Below are 23,652 nucleotides of genomic sequence, written 5' to 3' on the forward strand. Positions count from 1 at the left end.
TTTCTGTCAATTTGTGTTATCCAGGTTAATTTTTTTTTTGTCTGTGCCGAAACTATCTTTCCACATATAGGAAGCTGCTCTTATAAAATATAGTGAGTAAACTGAATGTAAAAATATAAAACTGTTTGCATTGCTTTCATGACTATATGTGAGTTTAAGTTTCCTGCTTATAAGATTTATATTTGTGCTAATAAAAAACACCACTTGATAAGAAAATTAACTTTAGGGGCTAGAAATGATCCCCTTTTAACAGGGTATGATGTTGGCCACTTGTTCATTTTTTTAAGGCTATATAATTAGCACTTTATTATTGCAGAGTTAATAGTTATAAAAATGATACCAGCCTCTTTAGTCCTTGCATCATGACATTTAAATAGGTGTTAGTTTGATAAGAAGTAAGGACTTTCTGATGTTTGGGATCCCTGAGTTGGACTGGAAAATAATCCTGTTGACCTTAATATTAAAGTAATAATAGGTTGTCAAATTATGCTATGCCAAATTAGTACCCACTGAGAAACTAAGTCATCTGTGAAAGTACTCTGTAGAAGTTTTTCTCTTGATAATGGGTCTCTGTTTGGATCCATTTAGAATTAATAAGACATGGAATGGGTAGGATAACATTTTTTAAGTCAGTTTGGAAAAATATGCTGTTTCCTTATTTGGGAGGATGCAGGGGAAATATATTAAATTTTATTTTATTACAAAATAGTTATTATAGTATCCATAGAAGCACATCTTGAAGTCATAAGTTGATGCTAAATGGTTGGAGTTAATTAATACATATCTATTCTCTTGCCTTTTCTTTCTTTTGCCTTCTCCCTCTCTTTTAAAACTCTCTTTTACTTAAAATACTACTTATGAATACATGTTTGTTGTATCAAGATAAATTATTTAGAAAGAGGTGTCTAAAAAAGGAGAATGATTTGCTCCTCCTTTTTCCCCTTTCTCTCACTTTCCTGAAAATAATCAGTTTATAAAACAGCTTGGTGAATATCCTTCTGTATCTTTCTGTAACCTCACTTGAGGATATAGTTTATTCCTCTTTTATCAATTATAAAATATTTTTCTAAAATTGAATTATTTTAACAGTATACAGAAGATATATTTTCAGTTTGTTATGGGTAATCTATCTCATTTGATTAAATGATGTATTTTTAAGTGAGATTTAGTGGAGTGTTTTGGTATGCTCAGGAAATATCAAAACTGTGTGTGTGTGTGTGTGTGTGTGTGTGTGTGTGTGTGTGAGAGAGAGAGAGAGAGAGAGAGAGAGAGAGAGAGAGAGAGAAACGGTGTACATTTAAGGTGTACAATGTGATATTTTTATCAGCTTGGAGTTTTTTTTCTTTTTTGCCATATGCCTAAGAGATAGTACAGGGCTGCTATACATATTTTTCCTTCTGTGTTCCACTATGGTATATGATTACTTTTGTATTGATAACCTAAATTATAGCTTTCTTTAAAATATACTTCTAATTCTGAGCAGTGTCATAAACTATTCATAAACATGTCCCTTGAGAAAATATTACTTTCACTGGGCATATGTAATTTATTCCACTTAAAAATACTTAGAGGCTGAGTGTGGTGACACATACCCATAATACCAGCAACTTGGGAGACTAAGGTAGGAGGGTTGCAAGTTTTGAGGCCAGCTACAGCAACTTAGTGAGATTCTTACAATAAAAGGGCTGAGGATGTGGCTCAGTAATAAAGTATCCCTGGGTTCAATTCTCAGTTATTCCACCCCCAACCCACAAGTGCTCAGACAGGGTCACTTGGAGATGGCTAAAATTCTATGTCCCAAAGGAAAAAGTTAGGAAGGGGGAGAAGGGGGAAAAATGTAGTTTTATTAATAGCTTAGAGCAGTTTAAAATTAACCAACGCAACTTATTTCTAAAAGTGATTTTCATTTAATTTTTTAAACAATACCTTTATTCTATTTATTTAATTTTATGTGGTGCTGAGGATTGAACCCAGGGCTTCACACATACTAGGCAAACACTTTACCACTGAGCTATAGCCTCTGCCCTCCATTTAAATTTCAAAATCTTGAATTAATTTTTCCCTTTGGAAATGGGAACCATGTATAGGGACCAGAGTATATAATTTATCTTTTTTCTTACCTGACAAAAAAGAGATGGTAGTTAGGAGGAAGTGAGTTTGCTTTTTCTCTGTAGTCTTCATCTCCTAGACCTCATCTTAGACTTGTTCCTTCATGCTATTTCATTGTTGTCATTTTTTTTTATTTATTTGAGAAAATAGAATTGAAAAACTCCATTTAGTAAAACAACTGTTATGGAAGCTTTGTGGATTAGTATCTAAGTAAACTAAAAACAGGTTGATTGGTTGATTACTTTGCAGCTCAGAAATGAAGGGCAAAGATTATGAAAGGAATTGCATTAGTCATTTTATAAGAAAAGTATGAAGGAAGAAATGTCTGATTCCAGTTCTGTAGTGATTGGGAGGAAAACATTGGGGTGTTTTGCTAATGTTAAGTGCTCAAATAACTGTTAGCTGTTATTGCCAACAGAGTAGCAACTTCAGAATTGAACCCAAGCTGAGTGTGGTGGCTCATATCTATAATCCCATCTGCAAGAGGATCTGTAGCTCAAAGCCAGCCTTAACAATTTAGTGAGGTTCTAAAGCAACTCAGCAAGACTCAGACTCTAAATTAAAAAAAAAAAAAAAATATATATATATATATATATATAAATAAAAGGGATGGGGATGTAGCTCCCTGTTTAAGCATCACTGGGTACAATTCCTGGTACCTGGTTAAAAAAAAATTGAACTCAAAAGGAATCATTTTTATTGAAACTATCCTATCATTGATATATATCAAAGTTAATACTTGGAATTTTGTGTAATAAAATATTTCATTTTGAATTCTGTATAACACAGTATACAAAGCACTTTATACCTGTTAATTCATTTAATCTTTAAATACCCCATGAAATGGGTTCTGTTTAATCAAGTCCAGTTCATAAAGAAAATTAAGGCACATATAAATGAATTGTTTAGAGTCCCCGACCCTGTGGCAAAGCCTGGGCATTTAATTCCAAGTATTGAGGTTCATTGATTGAATTACTTATAAATGACTTATTTCAATAAATAATTTGATAGGGTCTATAAAAAATTCAAGTAGGATAAAGGGATAAGTTTATGTAATTTACATTTAAAACAGTTTCTGTTTCAAGTATATATACCCTTGTAGATAAGCAACCATTTTACCCACAACACAATTTATTTGTGTACAACATCATCCTTTTCCTTTTCTTCATCTTAATCTGCAGAATACAAATTCTAAAATAAATAAAATTTCTTCTGTAGTCGGAAACCTGATGCTTTTGACCAATAATCAGAAGGAGAAATGGACATGCCTTCGTTTCTTTCTGACTTTTCATCCCAGTTCTGTCTGCTCTGAAGTGCTAACCACTTTGTAGGGAACTTTTCCAGAATCCTTGTCTCATCCATGTTAATTTTTGCTTTGCTTTCGGGAGGAGCAAGGTGAAAAGAACTGTAGGAAGTAGGATACATTACAAAGGAATATGGAAGATCTAATTAGAATCATGGCTGTGTATTTAACAATATCAGTATTACTGAATCTGTAATTGTATATTTGCCTTTTCTAGCTCAGAAATGTTTGCCCTGATACACTGGGTTATTTTATTTCTATCTGCTTGACAATAGGCTTTTAAAAAATGAACAATTGTAGAATTTCTTAAAATGTAAAATAATTAGATAATAAAGAGGAGACATTCAAATCTTTTTTGATAGTCCCAACAGGTTATTGAGTGAGGTGTAGAAAAAAGGGAAAAATTTATATATGTATATAGATAGAGCTATAGATATCTTGGAATAGATTAAATAGTAAATAAAAGAATATTTATAGTACATAATCATGTAAACATATATAGTATATAAACAAAAATCTTTGTTTCTGGAAAGATTTCCTTGTATTTCATATCTGCATATTTTAACTCCTAAATAACTCACTTCTAGATTTTCAAACACTTACCACTCCGAAACTTGGTTTTCAATAAATGGAATAATTGCCCATTTAAGTTGGATATCTAGTCCCAAAATTGTTTTCTGCATCCCTCTAGTTCTTACTCCATTACTTGAGAGTGTGCTCAGGGAAATCTTATTTCACCTCCCTGTGAAAGTCAGGTATCTTTTTATAGATGCTTAAGGTTCTGAATTCCTTTGTATTGCTGTTAGTTTATAATTATGTATTCTTTAGTGTGAATCATTGGTAAGTCTCTCTACCCTGGACTACTGTAAGCTTCATGAGGGTTCGGGTAGTCAGTACCTGACACAGACAAGGTGCTTATTAAACAGTTTTTGAAATGATGAATGAAGAAATACTCTTTATTTTTTTCTGATGTTTGGCACTAATTTTTTTTCCCACTTAAGGGATGAGCAGCAAGTCTCTTTCTAATTCCCCAAACTAATTCCTTCACATTAATGTGCTGATTTTATTTTTGCTGTTACCTAGAGTTGTAGAACATAATACTCAAAGCTATGTTTTTAAATTTGTGAATCCAGCTCATTTGTTTGGTTACTTTTTAATCTGTACATTTAAGTCATTTTTTTTGGATTTTAACTTGTTATTTTGTCACATAGGGTATATTTTAAGGACTGTTGTTGGTGGCTTTTGTTTAGTGTGGGTCATTTTTCTTATCTTGATGTTTATTTGGAAATATATTAAGCAAATATATATTTTTATAAAAAATCTCTTTGTGAGTTTGTTGTTGTTTTTGGATTCTGTCATGATCCTTTTTGTCACGTTGAGCTCCGTTCTTGTTTTCACTCATTTAAGCTTTGGTCGTTTTATAACTTATTCTAATGTTTATTTATTAGGAATAATATAAGCAGAGATATCCTTTTTGGTAAGATGTAAGGATAGCACCTATTTGCACTGTGTTTGTACAGTGGTGTCTTTATTTCTGAAAGCACCTGTACTAAAGCAAGATCTGAGTGATCCTTGAACCTTGGGAATCTGTAGTTATCCAGATGGCATGGCTTTCACGGGATGAATTTTTCTCTGGAATACTGATGAGATATTTTAATGGTGGGATTAACTCAGCCTTTTGTATGAATTATAAATAGTTCTGAATCATTATCACAGGAAGAATATTGAGAAGGAAGAAAAACTGGCTAAGTAGCCGGTAAAGATAAAGGAGTTATCAGTTATTTTTTTTGTGCTATTTTTCTCTTTAGAAATGTTGTAGAAATATTGGAAACTGGGGAATATAACCATCTATTGGGAATAATTCTCAGCAACAATGTTTCTCTCAATTTTAAATTCAAGTTCTTACCTATTTGGGGATGACTAGAAAAATGAAAATCTTGTTCTCTGTTAGCAGTCGACTGGCCTCAGACTGTGAGACATGTGTGTGGAACATTCCCAAGGCCACTACTGCTTATCCAATTATTGAATGTTTCCAAATTTAAAGTTAATATTATACTTAAATCAAAATTTGAACTGCTGATATATTATCAGTTTGAAATGTGGATTAACTCATTTAAATTCTATTTTAATTAGGACTCATTTTAATTTCTTTGCCTTTATGTGTCTGGAAAGTAGGTTAAAATTAGGCCTGGTCTGTCACTGTTTTACTTAATTCTGGTGATTTGTTTTTTCTGTCTTATTAGTATTATTATTATTTTTACCAGTGTAGTATGTTGTACATAGTCATAGACACCAGAAACATTTTTCTCTTACGGCTGTGATTCTGCTGTCTTCCATGAAAAAGGAGTGGGGCAATTCACTCAGTAGAAGTAGGAGATTCTAAAAATTCTTAGGACAACCCAGAAAATATAATCAGAGGAGAGATTCTAGCTCTATAGAAATTTCTTTAGGGCTGCTAGCTAGATTTTGTTAAAAGCAATACTGCCCTCTGGTGTCCAGAAGCCAGTTCTCTCTCATATCATTTTGAGTTAAAATGCTTGTTTTAGTCTTAAAGTGTAGACTCTAGGTACTTTTCAAAAATCAGTAGTAAATTATTTAAGACTTGGTTTAGTTCACTTGCTAGCTTGAAGTATGTTGGGTCAGATAACTTCATATTGTTCTAGAGTCAATAATTTGTTTACTACCTCTCATCTGATAGGTAAAATCCAAGTGGTCCTTTTGTTTTTTGTTTTTGAATTTTTTTTTTGATATTACTTTCCTCTGTTCATAAGGAAAGTAGTTCCCAAAATTCATTTAAAGATATAATACATTGGATCACTGCCAACTTTTTAAAAGCTAAATCATTATTCTCTTTCCTTTTGTAACTGATGTGTCATTTTTCATCTCATTCTGAATATGAATCGTAATTTCTTTTGCCTGTGTTTTTTCTTCACAAGCACGCCTTTCATATAATGATAGAGGTAAGATGCATTGATGTTTGTTTTATGGTTGTGGAATTTTTTGTGGATGCATATTAAACATTTTGTCCTTAAGATTTTTGTTGTTATTGTTGCTTTACTGTGCATCCTTTAGTTTATATACATTTATGTTATAAGGATTTCCCCCTGCCTTTATTATAAAAATATGATTGATTTGACATAGTAATAGGTTTTGATTTTAAAGGAATGCTAAGAGTATTTATACTTATTTAAAGTAGAATATAGAAATGACTGTTTTAGCTGATTAAAAGAACATCAAATGACTCTAATTGCCTTAAAAATTTTGTATCGTTTAATTTTTAGAGGATGTCATAAGTTTCAATGTTAGCATGTGCTCATTTTTAACAAGAGCTTTCTAGTCCAGCCCATTATCTTTTAATGTGAAATCTGTATTTTCAGATAGTTTTATCTTTGGCATTTCTAGCAAATGAACTAGCTGCAGAAATACAACTTTTGATGAATTTTTGCTGTCTGAATGTTTAAGGCTATATAACTTTATTAGAATTCACCCTTCAAATGGAGAATTCAGAAATAGTAAAATGATAACAGATGACTTCACAACTGTCCATCTCTATCTGTGTATTCTAGTGTTGGTTATAATAATGATATTGGGAAGGAGTCCTGGGGTAGAAGACTTTTTCCAATAATTGTAGTTTTAGCATGATATTTTCTGATGACATGAGTATAATCAGAGCCATTTCTAATGTATATCTTTTTAGTTTTCCAAAATAGTATGTATATTGCAAGATAACTGGATACTTAGGAAAAGTTTTTATGAATTCTTAAAACCTTTTTAGATGCTTTCCCAAAAGTAGTTTTTCAGTATAGCAGGGCAAAGCAGTATTTTGTGGATAACATCAGACAGAATGCTGCTGTCATTTCTGACATTTACATTTGCATTTGTCTTCCCAGGGTGTCATACATTTCAAAGGTTTAAGTCTTTATTTCTAGAATCAAATAAGGTTTTTTTTTTTGTGTGTTTGTGTGGGTAAATTACTATAATGATCTTAATAAGCTGAAAATTGTTTCTAATATTCTTAGATTATTGGATAAATAAAACATATTAGAAATGCATTTAATATTTTATTCGAATAATTTCTGATTAAAAAAGCAAAAAATTTATATTGATGAGTACTATAGATTTTATACAATTATCTTTGCTAAAAAGTTATTCAATTTTAGACCTAATCCTTTAATTGTTAAAGAATATTATTTTAAATTACACTTAAAAACACATTTCTAAAAGTTTTAATACTATAAGAATGTGCCTTTGTAGACCTTTTTCTCACTCTGAAAATAAAATAGGCCAGTTTTTTCTCTTAATTTGAGGATTTTTACTTTTAAGTAATTTTGAAAGAAGTGTTATGGTTGTTATGATACAATATTGAATATAATTGTAATATTAAGAGGGTGACTTAAGATATCTTTCTGAAATAGTGGTAGCTTAGAAATTTGCTGAACAGAGCCTTAGAAACTTTCCTTATCTGTGCATTTGGAAAACAAATAACTACTTTTTCCCTAAACATACACATTAAAAATTATTGTATATCTTCTGAATTTAAAGTTAATGTACTCAAATCATTGTTTGAACTACTGATATATTTTTGAGATGTGAATTAAATCATCTAAATCTTGTTTTACAGATTGAATCATATCTCCGTGGTTGGTACCCTTTAGAACAGAGAGTATATAAATGTATATGTTATCTACAAACGTTCTCAGTTTATTTATGTCACTAAAAATTTCAGTTTAGAGCTGTATTACTTTCTACCATATTACTTTCTTCAGCTTTCAGTTCTTATCTGCATACTTTAGTTTTTGGCATTTTTGCTTTGAAAAATATACCTTTCTAGCCTTTTCTGTTTAGCTTAATCATTCCTTTATGCAGTTATACAGTTATTCTTGGACCTTGAAGACTGGATGGGTTTTCTTTGCCTCTGGAAAAGTAGTTTTCAGCATTTTTGCCTGTATTCACATTTGTATAAGCAAACTACTGCTGTTGGTAGAATCTCTAATTACAGGTAGAGATAGTTGAAGAATGAGATAGGGATGGTGTAGTTTCCATAGAAACTGCAGAGAGTCTTGTGTTCCCTCCCACTGAGAATCATTCTCAAGAGCCTGTCCTTCTTGTAAGATTAACAGCTGACCTCGTTGCCCTATTGCTTTGCTAACAGAAACACTCTAGCTTACTAATCCTTCATATTTTGAACCTGGAAAGAAAAAGCAACTTCTGTAGACGTTTTAAAATAAATATCTGAGTTTAAAATGAGTTACAGTAATCTATTTTACAGTATGCTGTTTTAAAATAGGAGTTCTCAAGCCATTTTATAAAGATTGTCTAGTTGCATGTTTTTCCTATTTTATAACCTTGCAGTGTTTCTATTGTTGAGGGTCTTTCTAATGATAGATGTGAACTTTTAAACTCCTGAGTGGCACCAGTAGGCTGAATGATGCCTAAGGAGCACTAGGAGTATTTGAGGCATTAGGAGAGGAGATAAAAAGAGAGGGAGAAGAAAGGCAGAGTAAGATGTATTGATCTGGGTAGCATAACATTTCTAAATGTCTGAGGAACACAGTGCCATCATACTTTTCCCTCTTGCAACAAAAATTTTATGTCCTCCTCACAACATTTGTTATGTAGCCCTGGAAACATTTCTATTGCTTTTCTCTGGAAGCTTTCTGGAATGGCAGATAACCAACCAATAAAATGTTTTCAGAGAAAAGTTGTCATCCTACTTTGTATAGGGAAGATTTCCTTGTTGTATTCCTATTTATATACTATGTTTGTTCTGTTTTAAAAATTAATTATTTATTATACCTTGCTATCTAATATGATGACCACTTCTTTTTTGAATTTTGGTTTATATTTTCTTTGCCAGTCGGCCTCAGAACACAAACTTATTTTGGGAATAATTATAAACAAAGTGATGAATTGTTAATATGTTAAAAAATGAGGACAACGTATAAACAATTTGGCTATAACATATTTATTTTACATGCTTTTGTATTTCGTACATCTAACTGCAATGTACTTAAGAATGACTGGTAGTTTCTAAGATTAATGAAGAAAATATTTTAATTAATGAAGAAAAAATTTTAAATTAAATAGCCATTAGAAAAAGTATATTTTGAGGTTTTCTTTAAGACATAGTCATAATCTGCTTTTTCTGGCACTTTTCAAATACTTATTCTCTGAGGAAATATTGTTATGAGTGATCTAAAGCTCACAGAAAATCTTAGTGGGGAAAATTAGAGAGACTGGATCAAAAATGGTATTAGATTTTTTTCTACTGCTGTACCTGAGAAGCAATACTGCTAACTGTTATTATGACAACTCTTAAATCAAGTTGCCTGCTTCGTAATCCCTACAGATTAGTGATGCTTGAGAAACTCAGTTCTAGTAAGATTGAAATTAATGTCATCCTTATGTGTTTACCATTTATTTCTGTCAGTTGATTCTTCAGTATACTCACTTATTTCTCATTTTTAGAATTGATATGTTCCAGGGTCTGCTTATTTACACTATTATTCTTGTTTATCTACAGGACCCAGGACCACCCCCACCTTCTCCATTACTAGGTTTGAAGCCACTGCAATTATTAGAAGTGAAAGCAAGGGGAAGATTTGGTTGTGTTTGGAAAGCCCAGTTGCTCAATGAATATGTTGCCGTTAAAATATTCCCAATACAGGTATGCAGTTATAAAGTTATATATAAAGCTGAAACCAACTAGGACATTATAACTCAGAAGCAGTCTAAACACATAGGACATATATTCCAAAGTGATAATGTGATAATACTGGGAAAAGCAGTTAGCCTTTTTATGTCTGCCTTCACATCTGAGAAATGGAATTATTAGTACAAAAACATGTTTGTTTGGAGTGGTAGAATTATATTAAATAAACATGGGTGATCTTTTGCCAATAAAAATTCTATAAAAATGCTAAGGATTCCAATTAAAAAACCCCATTGGTTAAATTTTAATATCCCTTACATTATCAAAAAAAGCAAACATAAAAGTGAAGAAGTAGCGTGTTTTGTTTTAGAATTGCTGTTTGGAGGTATGTGAACAGACTGATTTATTTTCATTCTACTTCGAGTGTTTATGTAATTATTTAAGTTTTTGTTTGGTGAATTTTCAGAGGCAGTGAATCAAGACTCCAAATAATTGGTTTACTATTGAGTTGTTTTTCTTTCAAAAATAGCTGGACTTTTCACAAAACCCTTATCAAGCTTTTACCCTTCTTTTGTTTTGTTGCATCAGTGGTGTAATTTGATGATGATTCCATTTTCCCTTGCTCTTGCTTTTGTACCCTTGTGGCTAATGCTATCCTTAGTACTTAAGCCCCAGGTTGGATTTGAGGATATAAGCTCTACTCCTACACCTAAGTTTTCCTTATTGCAAAGCTATCCTATAAGCAATTTGCCTTACTATAACTAGATTTTAGCCTTCTTACCTCTCCTAAAGCTTGTATTGTAGAATCTATGAAGAAGATTATTACTTTCATTGGTTATTTTTGTTAGTAATGCAGATCCTATAAATTACAATTTAGAACTCTAGAGTGTACAGTCTGTAATGCCAGGATTTATTTTTTAAAAAGTCAGAGAAGGGGCTAGGGTTGTGGTTCAGCAGTACAGTGTTCACCTAGCACATGCGAGGCCCTGGGTTTGATCCTCAGAACCACATAAGAATAAATATATAAAATAAAGGTATTTTAAAAAGTCAGGGAAAGTTTATTTTAATGTGTGAGGAATCTTAAAAATTACATGAACGTATTTGGATATTAAGAGTAGCATTTTATTGAATGCTCTTATGTCAGGTGTTATATATTACATATATGTATGTATATTATTAGTATGTACATGTAATGCCACAACACTATGAGACAGATACTGCAATCCCTGTTTTACTTAATGAGGAAATTGATTATATATATTGCCAAAGGTCAGTGGCAGATTCAGAATTTAAGTTTAGGTAGTTTGGAGCCAGAGGTTTCCTAATCCATATGCTTTGGTGCCTGTCTTTTCAGTGTCCTTTCATAGTGAAAAGAAACTAATCTTTTATAAGTAAAAATGTAGTAGACATGAATCATTTGCAGGCACAAATGAGTATATGGTGACTTTAAAGAATGCTACATAATATGTTAGTCGTTGAAAACAAAAATGTTTTCTGTTTGGACAGAGTAATTCCACCTGAATTGCATCTTTCAGAGAGATTATTTTGATTACTGACAGGAGCAGCTTCACACCATGATGAAATTACAGTGTAATACTTATAATAACTTGGAAGTAGAATGTGTTGCCATTGTAGTATGCAAAAGTGCAACATTTCTGATGAACTACTGTTCCTCTAGAAGCACAGAAAACGATGTTTTAAAGGATTAGGGTGGACAGGCGTTTAGTATGGAACTACCAGAACTCTGATAGTGTTAACTAATAGAACTTCCTTTCATTAAATGAAAGGTCAAAACAAAAGGTCTTTTCTACTTAAATACATTTTTTTTGTTTCTTTAGAACTTTTTAAGTAATTTATTAGATGTGATTTATTTAATATTTTGTTGTTGTTCTTACTATTCTTTCTTTTTAATCCTAGGATAAACAGTCATGGCAAAATGAATATGAAGTCTATAGTTTACCTGGAATGAAGCATGAAAACATATTACAGTTCATCGGTGCAGAAAAACGAGGCACCAGTGTTGATGTGGACCTTTGGCTAATAACAGCATTTCATGAAAAGGTAAAACTACCTAACACTTGAATTCAGTAAAATCAAGAGTTGGCCTACCTACCTGATGTTGACTACAAATCCCTCAGACCTATTTTTCAGTAGATAATATATTATATAGTTGATTATTACTTAACATAAAGTGCAAATTGCTCTTAAATAAAAATCCATTTTAAAACATAACTTATTTTAACAAAAGAATGAAGTAGCTTTTTTTGTAGCCTCTCTATTTGTAATACCAGTCTTTTGTCCCAGATTTCCTGTGCTGTCTGTAATTACCTCTCTTGCAAATACTTTAGTATAGGCAGTGCTTAGTAATTTTCATTTACTTGTTAATGACCTATTTTGATTTCATAAGCCATTTTCACTTTGAATTCTGTACCTTAAAACTCTTATTTAAAATCTATAATGACAAACCCAGAATCAGAAAATTTATATAATCTTTTAGGGTAATTATCACCAAAACACCCTTGTGTTTTTTTTCCCTCAATTTTTCAACTTCCAGAGATGTTTAAAAGTACCATTAATAAGGAAATTTCATTTTTGATACTTTTATCATTGTTAAGTATGTGGCTCTTATACCTTAATTCTTCACCATAATAGAGAAAGTTTTATTAGTGGTTGCTTGTATATTCTGATGTTTGTTATCCTAGTCCTTTTGTATAATATATTTAAAATTGCTATAATTTCACTTTAAAATTTTTTCTAGAACTTTAGATTTTCAGTATGTATGAAGAAAAACTTGGATTAATGTGAATTGGAAGGAAATTGGGACCATGTTTTTTGTATATTTTTATGTACTCAAAGGAAAGATACATTGTCTTACACTTATAGATAAAAAATTCCCGTGTACGTATGGCTTTTGTCAAGAGCTTAAGTTTTTTTTGTTTTTGTTTTTCTACCCTCCTTTCTTTAGGGCTCACTATCAGACTTTCTTAAGGCTAATGTGGTCTCTTGGAATGAACTGTGTCATATTGCAGAAACCATGGCTAGAGGGTTGGCATATTTACATGAGGATATACCTGGCCTCAAAGATGGCCACAAACCCGCAATATCTCACAGGTAGAGCAAAATTTATTTGTTTTTCCAGATGATTCAGAATATGTTTATGGTTTAATGAGCTTTTAAATCCTTGAGTAAAATTAATTTTTCCCTTAGTTATCCAGTCATGCCCTAAGAGGCAGATGATTTTCATTTATTTTTTTAAATTAGCTTTGATAATGGCTAGGAAGTATTTTGGAAAATGTATATATTAACATCATTAGTTAAGTTTAATTATCTCCGTATTTCTTAATTTAGTCTCATTTCTAAAACCATAGTTGAGAATGAAAGTATATTTTCTTAACTCAAAGGAAAAATAAATTTATTTTAATTCAAGTCAAGATATAAGGTGATTTTAAATATATTCAAGGGGATGTAAATGAAGGAAAGTCTTTTGAGTGTATCTTTTTGTTTTTCTTTTTTAATTAAATTTTTTTTTTTTTTTATTGTAGTACTGGGGAGTGAAATCCAGGTTCCAGGGGTACTTTACCACTGAACTACATCCCCAACCCTTTTTATTTTTTATTTTGAGACAGGATCTTGCTAAGTTGCCCAGATTAGCTTTGAACATGCAGTCCTCCTGCTTCAGCCTCCCAAGTCTTTGGTACTACCATGTCCAGCTCTTTGCTTATTTTTTGAATTATCTTATATTCTTTTTTTTTAGCTAAGGTCAAAGGAGACATCATTCAAACAATTGTCAGTGAGATGGTAATATCCAGACAGTTGTCATTGCTCAGAAGGCAAAATATTTTTCCTTAAAACATTGATTCAGTTTGCTATGTATTTAACTTCCTTCAACATGGGATTCAGTTTGTCATCTTGTATTCAATTTAACAGTGGTTGTTTTAAAAGTAGGCACTGACTGATTCATTTAACAAATATTTAGTTGATTATCACCAGGTGGTATTTTAGGTTACTGGGAGACATTATTTTAACCCTATGTCTTATATATAGATTCTGGTTTTGCAAACCTTAAATGACTTCTTCTTCTTCAGAAGAAGAAGTCATTTAAGGTTTGGCTTAATGGCTCCCTTTTCTTCTCACCTTCCTACATGCACTGTCTTCCATACAGGGAACGATTTAATCCTTTGGAGTCCCAAAGGTTATTAGGAGTAGGGGCCCTGAAAATCCTGAATTTCAAGCTGTTTTATGGAACATCCATATATACCTCTCCCTTTGCTGTTTCCTGTGACTGTACACATGCCATTTGTCATGGCAAAGATGTATTTAATTAGAGTAGAGCAATCTCTAGGATGAACTGGTTGAGGCAAGTGTGTAGAGGAAGACATCTTCCTATTTCAAAACTGTTACCCTTTTCAGAATACAGGATACAGCTAGAGTAGTATATGTTTATGATAAAATGTGTTATATATCCTAGAGATGTTAAATATCCTAGAGATATTTTTCTACAATTGGGTGTAAAATATAAGAACCACTAACTACACTAAGGGAGTATTCTAAAATATAGGTCTATACAGTTGACAAAAGGACACAATTTAGCTATTTTTTAAAAAATTCTTTAGTTTTTAAAAATTTTAGTTTTTTTGGAGTTTGTTACTATAAACTTTGAAATATTCTTAACCTCTTAAATCATAGCAATTTTATTATTGATATGTGAGAATGACATAGATAAAGTGTTTTTGGAATGGCATTTCTTTATAAAACTGCTTTATGGAGAGGATTTCTTCTTCAATCTGTGTTAGGAATAGGAGTTTTGTTACTTTACTCTTGTGCTGTATGGGGTCTCTGCTTAAGGTTCTTCTTTTCTCTTTTCCTTGCATGTCATATTTTAACTACTATTTTATAGCATAGATATTCTCCTTCTTTCCGATTATGAGCAAAAAATTTAAAAGATAACTTGTTGAAACTTAATTGTACTATCTTTATATTTGCAAGGGACATCAAAAGTAAAAATGTGCTGTTGAAAAACAATCTGACGGCTTGCATTGCTGACTTTGGATTGGCATTAAAATTTGAGGCTGGCAAGTCTGCAGGTGACACCCATGGACAGGTAAGGAAGGGTGGTAATTATAACATGTAACAAAAAATAAATATGTCTCATGTTTTCTTAGACTGGCATATCAAGATTGAATTGGTATAAATTGTTGTGGAGATTAAATTAGCATCCAATCAAAAGTTATATGTTACATTTTCTGAGGAAAATGTCATTTTCATATTGAGGTGGAGGACTCAGGTGGTTTAGAGTACTACTTCATAATATAACTCCTAGATGTTACAGGATTTTTTTTTTTTTAAAAAGTGGATCATGGAAGAACCCACCTTTTTTGATGGACCGCATTCTTAGGGATATCTTCTTATTAACTCAGTAGTTTTAATTCTTTTATTCTTTCACTGTCCTGTGGTATAGAAGAAAAATCAGCCATTATTCTTGCTTCAGTGTATTAAGATACCCTTCCCATTTTTGTATCCAACAATTTCTTGCTTTATTTTTTGTTTCTTGCTTTTCTTTATTGTTTCACTCACTTCTTAATCTACTTTCTGTGAATTCTCTCCAGAATACAAAGCCCTTGTATAGGCCTAAGTGAGGTACCTAATTAGTTAAAGTCTATACAACAAGAATTTGGCAGTGGAAACCTTATAGAAAGGCCAAAGAGAAAAGATTGTCTGTACATTTTATTCTCAGAAGCTGTGAGGCTAGGAAAGATGTTTTCACTCCTATAAGATAACCTTTTTTCAAGAAAACCAGTTTAACCTGATAGGTGACATTTCCTATGAAGCAAATGATTCATTGGCTTTGGTGTTAAATTTTGTTATACAATTTTTGGTCAGCTATTTATGAGCTTTATTTTTTTCAGCATATCCTCAAGTTTCTAAGAACGTAGTTGTAAACAGTCGTGGCACACAAATTTTGCCAATGTTGACTAACAATTAAAACATTTAGGGCAGTGGTCAGCAGTCACAGAACTCTACAGAAGTTGACACCAAATCTCTTTAGAAATGGAGACACTTTTGTGGCAAATACTACCAAGGTGGATGTTATGTAGAAAGCCTGGGGACAAACCTCTGTACTTTGTACTTCTTATGACTCACTGTCATAAGATGAACTTTTGGAAAGTTTCATCCTTGGTACCTCATAAACCCCTCTGGCATTTTTTCTGAGAAAAACTGGGGGACTCACTTATGTCAACTTTTAATTCCTTTGCAGTTAGGTCATATGGTTGGATAAAAATAACCAATTACTTATACCAGTTGATCCTTGACTTTAGATTTTATGTACCAGAAAATTGGAACACTATTTGAAGGTACTTGCATGTTATTGTAAATTTTATATATTGCAAATAAAGAACTCTGGGGAAAAATACGAGTTTTCATCTATTATCAATTTATAAAAGAGAATATTTTAGGCTAAAAATTTAGATAAGCCATGCTCTTATAACAAAAGAGAACTTCAGATGGCATACATTTATCTTTAAGAGAAAAAAGGAGGACAGAATGGGAGAAAATCTTTGCCAGCAACATTTTAAAAAGAGGATTAATATCCAGAATACATAAAGAACTCAAAATACTTCTCCTCCCTCAAAAAACCCCTACAACCCAATCAATAAATGAGCAAATGAACTAAATATACACTTCTCAAAATAAGAAATACATATGGCCAAGAAATATGTGAATAAAGATTCAATGTCTTTAGCAGTGGGAGAAATGTAAATAAAAACTATATTGAGATTTCATCTCCCTGCAGTTAGAATAGCGTTGTCAAGAATACAGATATTAATAAATGCTGGCAAGGATATGGAGGTATGAGGAGCCCTTATACACTGTTGGTAGGATTAGTGCAGCCACTGTGGAAATCACTATGGAGGTTTCTCAAAAACTAGAAATGGAACCACCATATGACCCAACAATACCACTTCTCAAGTATTTGTCTAAGAGAATTAAATACTATAGTGATCTATGCATACTTATGTTTATAGTAGTGCAATTCACAATAGCCAAATTATAGAACCAGCCTATGTACCCTTCAGCAGATGAACATATAAAGAACATGTGGCATACACACACACACACACACACACACACACACACAATAGAGTTTTAGTTAGCTATAAAGAATGGAATTATGTCATTTTCAGGAAAATGGATAGAACTTGAGAACATAATGTTAAGTAAAATAAGCCAAACTCAGAAATGTGTTTTTTTTTTTCCTCATACGTGGAAGCTAGAGAGAGAGAGAGAGAAAAAAGAAGAAAGTTGGGGAGGATCTCATGAAAATAGAAAGGAGACTATAGCATAGAGAAAGGGGAGCAGAGGAGGGGGGAGCAGGGGAGGGAGGAGGAGAGGGAAAGGGGAGGTACTGGGGAATGAAATTTATTATGTGTGCATATGTATGAAGATGTAATAGTGAATCCCACTGATATGTATAGTTATACTGCACCAATAATTTTTTTTTTAAGTAGGCTTTTGGGAGGTGTTAATTTGTAGTATAGTTATTCAGAAGAGGAAAAAAATTAAAAGCTACCTTTTCTTTCTTTAAAGTGTTCTCCTTATTAAATAAATTGAATATTCAAAACTTCAGAGTTTAGCGATCTGTCCTTATTTATTTATTTTTAACATCTGTGCTGTGTGTGTGTTTTTTTGTGTGTGTTATTGCATGTAACTCCCCAACTTCTAGTGTGGAATAGGAATCACAGTCACCTAAGGGTGGAGCTTTTTGAAAATAGCAATAGCTCAGCTGCTCAGTAGATCTACTAAAACTCAAGTATATTGTGGTCTACCTTATAAGACACAAAACTTTTTAAAATATCACATAAGAATGTTGTCAGGCACCAAATAGAGCTAGCTGTACTAGCTTAGTAACCATAGTGATAGCACTAAGAAATACCAAGTTGTTGGGCACAGGCTTGGTTAAGTATTTTTAAAACATTTTATAATATCTGTCATTGAAGCCCTCAAAAAAAGGGGTTTCTTAAAGATACTTTTCAAATATTTGCAAAGGTACAGTTGAAAACTATGCAGCTTTCTCTGTTCCATCCTTCTCCCATTGTTGTTCATTGTTCAATACCTTGTGATTACTTCTAGAAAGGGAAAAATTCTGAATCTTTACCAGAATAACATCTGTTGATATATTTTTTTAAGTATACTCACACATGATCTTACTATGTATATATGCTATAATTTGGTGTTCATAATTTAGTTGCTTTACCCTGATAATAGACCATATGTGGTTTTGATTCTTAAAAAAATGTAAAATGTTAGTTCATAAAGTTAATGAATGAGTACTGTTTGATTTCAAAATATTTTTCAGGTTGGTACCCGAAGGTATATGGCTCCAGAGGTATTAGAAGGTGCTATAAACTTCCAAAGGGATGCATTTTTGAGGATAGATATGTACGCCATGGGATTAGTCCTGTGGGAACTGGCTTCTCGCTGTACTGCTGCAGATGGTAAGGGAAAAAAGTATTTTGTTTTAAAAAGTACATATGCCACATTTATGAAGTGGATGGTTACATTCAAAGGTAATAAAGTACATTTCTGTTTTAATAACCAAGAGATGGTAGAGAATTCAGGAGGCAGGGAAGGAGAAAGGATGGGACAGGGAAGAAGGGAACTGGTCAGTGTTTGCTTCTTTACTGCTGCTAGATGTTTTGTTGGATACTTCACATACTTTTAGCTTATTTCCTAAAACCACTTTGGAGGTAGTTATTATCACAATTTTACAGGTGAGGAAATTGTTTCAAGGTAATTGATGAAACTTATATTTGTGATTCTGATCCAGTTGTAAAGAAAGAGCTGCTACTTCAGCTAGGTCATGTAGGTCCTGCTTGTCTGGTTCTCAAGTCAACTATTTTAGTAGGAGGACATGTATGTAAAGTGGGAGGGCCTTCTGACTGCCTTTCAAGACTCTGAGGCTGAGTCTGTTTAGCACTCAGGAAATGCCAGCGTATCGTTAACCATATTAAATTTTAGTTTTATCCTCTAAGACAGAACTGTGATCATGCTTTCACATGTACCACAGATAAAATTCTGCCCCCTAAAACATTGAAGGTTTGACCTGACATAGACATTAGTCATATTCTCTACCACAGCAGGGTGGCTCTAAAGGGTTTCTTATTCTTTGTTCTTGTTATTGAAAAGTTCATCTTTAAATCTTATAAGCATTAGGTATTTATTCATTGGTTATAAATCTGCATACCATATTTGTAATGTAAAAACTATAAAGTTCTACATATTTGATCTTTAGTGCTCCTTCATAAGGTCTGTACTCTGTCTCAAATATGTGGTAGTACTTTTTTTGGATAAGACAAACTTCCTGTTAAACTTCCAAACAAATTTAAATGAGCTTGATCTTTTTTTCTTTTAATTACCTAAAAACTTCTTCCAGGTGTCAAAAACCATAGAAAAAATATGTTGAATATTTCAAAAGGTATAACCAACTAAGAATATTTTACTTTCTAAATATTGTTAAAGGCTCTCGGTGTACAACAAACGTCCTCTGAAATGTGAAATTTGATTTAGGGGACTACACTTTTAAAGGGAACTGAAAAGTTCCCTTTAAACCAGCTAGCTCTGGTTGGTGCTTGACAACATTCTTATGTGATATTTTGAAAAGTTTTGTGACATATAGGGGTAGACCACAAGATACTTTGAGTTTTAGTAGATCTACTGAGCTGTTTAGAAATCTGTTCAGAAATGGACAGATCTATTTCTTTAGGATTGGGGTGGGTCCAAAACCTAAGAAAGGTTGAAGCAACTTGAGAATAACTTTTAGCTTTTAAGTGTATAAGAAAACACATAAGCTGTTTGTTTTGACTCAAAAGTAGAAGTAGTATTACATACAATTATTACATGCATTTGTGGAAATGGAAGTAGGTCAAGGAAAGATGTCATAGGAAAATACATTTTATAAGAACTTTAGTATGAATTTTTCATAGTAAACCATTGGATTGGGTGTCATAGGGGACATAAAGCCCAGTCTTCAAGTAATATACAGTTAAGGTAATAAAAAACATTCTGGACAATTAACTCTAAAGTAAATGAATTATCTAGCCCAGTGCCTGGTACCTAGACATTCAGTAAATGTTTTGAGATGAATGTAACTACAAGGCAGTGTTATGGTAGTTCATAGGGTGAAGAAGAGTCATCAGGGAGTATTTTATGGAAAAAGAAAAGGGTAAATGCCTTCTATTCTTAAATGCTTCATATGTGCAATGACACAATTAGAATCAGGTACTTCTGACTCTTAATAAGTCAGAAATTGGGGCCAAAGGGACATTGTGGGTGCTTTTAAATTTGTTGGTGACTAGTTGTTGATGGTTAAATTTGGTGATTTTTTTCCACATATAAATATGCGTACCAGACTCCTGGAAATCTTGTTAAAATTGAGATTCTGACTCAGTGGTCTGGGTTGAGGCCAGAGCATCCACATTTCTGAAAAGGCATCACCTAAGGCCAGTGGTGCTGACCTGTAGATGCAAGGTTGAACAGACATACCTTAGAACATCAGTACTGTCACTGGACTTGTTCAAGCAGAGACCAACTGTCCAGGCATCAAAGATTCTTGTTTGTGGAGACCTAATGACTTCTTGGTGATTCATTATATCTGCCCAGCAGTAATTGTGCTTTTTAGACTGCACAAGACTTGTATCTGTCTGGTCAATGAAATAGCTCAGTATTGACTGTCAAGAGGAGCTAATGTAGTGATAAAAAAGCAGACTTAGATGAATTCAAATTCCATGGGATAGCTGTGTGCCTTTGTGCAAATTTACATAAAAATTTCTGAACTTCCTATCTGCAAAATACAGATAGTGCACCTTCACCTTGTGAAGGCAAAACGGTGATAAATTATATATGTAATACAAGTTTCTGGTCAGGATAGCTGCTCATTGAATCTTAGTTATTATTAACTCTTATATTAGTTACTATTAACTCTTATATGAATAGGTAAAAGAAAGAATTATTGTTGAATACATTTTATCTGTGAAGGTACATTGACTTGTTGGGAACCCTGGTTAGAGATAGTTGTGACTTAAAAAATTTAACATAAAATGAATATTAAAATATTAAAGTTATTAAAAAATGTTAAAGTTATTGTGAGGAAAGGTAGAGAAGAGGTGTGACTTTGACGTGTTTTAGTTCCTCATAGGGGACATGTAGTGGGGGTTGAGGTTGCCACAGAATAAAGGTGGTTATAACACATTTAACCGAAAATCTTCAGAGGTGGAAACATCACTGCTAACCTTTCACTCTGAATTGCAAGAAGGAGTGGGTCCCTTAAAGAAGAGTGTAAGTGTAGTTGCTCTCTTGCTCTTACTGTCATTACAGCAGGTGGAATTGGAAAAAGATGATTCAGAATATATTTTAGAAAGTTTATACCAGTTTGGAAGTCAGAAAGATTTTAATTAAAATGACCACCCGTTTTTTGGTTTTACATTTCAGGACCTGTAGATGAGTACATGTTGCCATTTGAGGAGGAAATTGGCCAGCATCCATCTCTTGAAGATATGCAGGAAGTTGTTGTACATAAAAAAAAGAGGCCTGTTTTAAGAGATTATTGGCAGAAACATGCTGTAAGTTACTCAGCTTTTCATTTGAAATTTGAATAAAACATTTTTCAGAGGCATGATTTATTCTCTGCACATTTCTTGGAGGACTTTCTGGGAAGGTGATCTTCACACAGGATATTCCATACTACAGTGCAAAAGTCACTTTATCAGGGCTTTGTGTACTAACCAGGGAGATGGTAAAGTCACATAGCCTTACAAGGCTCATCTCTATAATTCTGTGCATGTATCTTCTATTTGGAAACCTTCTTTAAAAAAAGAATGACTGATTCTGGGCCTGTGGACAGCTATGTAACTTTGTTGATCACTACCTTTCATATGATGTCATTTTTAAATGTATTGAACAGCATCAATCCATCAAATCACTATGGGAGTTTTTTCAAAAGCCTTTTGATTTAGGCTTAGATTTTGAAGTTCATAAGAATACTTTAAAATTATAGATTAGGAGGTTGGGATTATAGCTCAGTGGTAGAGTGCATGCATGAGGCACTGGGTTTGATCCTTAGCACACATAAAAATAAGTAAATAAAATAAAAATATTTTGAAAAAGAAATAAACTCATCTGTCATTAAAAAATTATAGATTAGGCAGAAGATGGTACAGTGTATTATTGCCTTGATTGTTTTGGTCCAAGTATAATTAGAAATGTGGATAAAGCCAGGTAGAGATCCTGAAGGATCACCTTCTAATTTTGTATTAAATTTCAAGATGGAAATGCTGATATTAGCTAAGAAAAAGATGAAAAATAGTATAACCTCCATTACCCTTGCTTTTGAGTGTAGTTCAAGGTTGCATTGAAATGATCTGGTTTATGAAAAATGGATAGGAATTTTTGGAATTAAAAAATATTCCTGTTGTAGTAGTGTCCAGTACTTAAATATTTTCTTCTTTGTGCTTCTCTTTCATGGACTTGCATATCATCAGTAAAAAAATGAATGTTAAATTATATCATACTTTGGTAATCTTGAAATTTCCTTGGCCTACAAAAAGCAGTTCATGAAAATTTTACTCTAATTTCTAAAACCATTGTTGTGGTGTTTGACCATGTTTTTCTCCTCTTAGGGAATGGCGATGCTCTGTGAAACGATAGAAGAATGTTGGGATCATGATGCAGAAGCCAGGTTATCAGCAGGATGTGTAGGTGAAAGAATTACCCAGATGCAGAGACTCACAAATATCATTACTACAGAGGACATTGTAACAGTGGTCACGATGGTGACAAATGTTGACTTTCCTCCCAAAGAATCTAGTCTATGATGGTTGCATCATCTGTACACACTGAGCAATGGGACTCTGAACTGGAGCTGCTAAGCTAACAAACTGCTTACAGTTTTATTTTCTGTGTGAAATGAGTAGGATGCCTCCTGGAAATATAAGAAAGCAGCCCCTTGTTGAAAAATGTGGCTCTGGGAGACTACTGCATTGCCTGTAGCACAGACGTGAAGGACATGAGGCTAAGAGAAAAATTGCAAACTCTATAAAGAAACTTTTGAGAAAATGTACATGAAGAATGTGGCCCTCTCCAAATCAAGGATCTTTTGGACCTGGCTAATCAAGTGTTGAAAACTGACATCAGATTTCTTAATGTCTGTCAGAAGACACTAATTCCTTAAATGAACTACTGCTATTTTTTTTAAATCAAAAACTTTTCATTTCAGATTTTAAAAAGGGTAACTTGTTTTTATTGCATTTGCTGTTGTTGTTTCTATAAATGACTATTGTAATGCCAATATGACACAGCTTGTGAATGTTTAGTGTGCTGCTGTTCTGTGTACATAAACAAAGTCATCAAAGTGGGGTACAGTAAAGAGGCTTCCAAGCATTACTTTAACCTCCCTCTCAACAAGGTATACCTCAGTTCCACGGTTGCTAAATTATAAAATTGAAAACACTAACAAAATTTGAATAATAAATCGATCCATGTTTTGTAACAAGGTATCACAAATTCACTGTGTTATTTAAGAAAAAAAAAAAAG

General features: G+C 32.7%; 1 protein-coding gene across 2 annotated transcripts in view; it reads left to right on the forward strand.

Annotated features, from left to right (window-relative positions):
• Acvr2a (activin A receptor type 2A) overlaps positions 1–23,060 on the forward strand; it is a 74,933-nt gene extending 51,873 nt beyond the window's left edge. For both annotated transcript variants that reach the window (XM_026388548.2, XM_026388538.2), the window contains exons 5-11: positions 9,936–10,079; positions 11,982–12,125; positions 13,030–13,175; positions 15,051–15,165; positions 18,421–18,559; positions 21,552–21,682; positions 22,739–23,060. In XM_026388548.2, the coding sequence (XP_026244333.1) occupies positions 9,936–10,079; positions 11,982–12,125; positions 13,030–13,175; positions 15,051–15,165; positions 18,421–18,559; positions 21,552–21,682; positions 22,739–22,933 (1,014 nt within the window). In that variant the 3' untranslated portion in view covers positions 22,934–23,060. The remainder of the gene's footprint in view (positions 1–9,935; positions 10,080–11,981; positions 12,126–13,029; positions 13,176–15,050; positions 15,166–18,420; positions 18,560–21,551; positions 21,683–22,738) is intronic.
• Positions 23,061–23,652: the final 592 nt, after the last annotated feature.

This window comes from Urocitellus parryii, chromosome 1 (assembly GCF_045843805.1).
Source record: "Urocitellus parryii isolate mUroPar1 chromosome 1, mUroPar1.hap1, whole genome shotgun sequence".
NCBI lineage: Eukaryota > Metazoa > Chordata > Mammalia > Rodentia > Sciuridae > Urocitellus > Urocitellus parryii.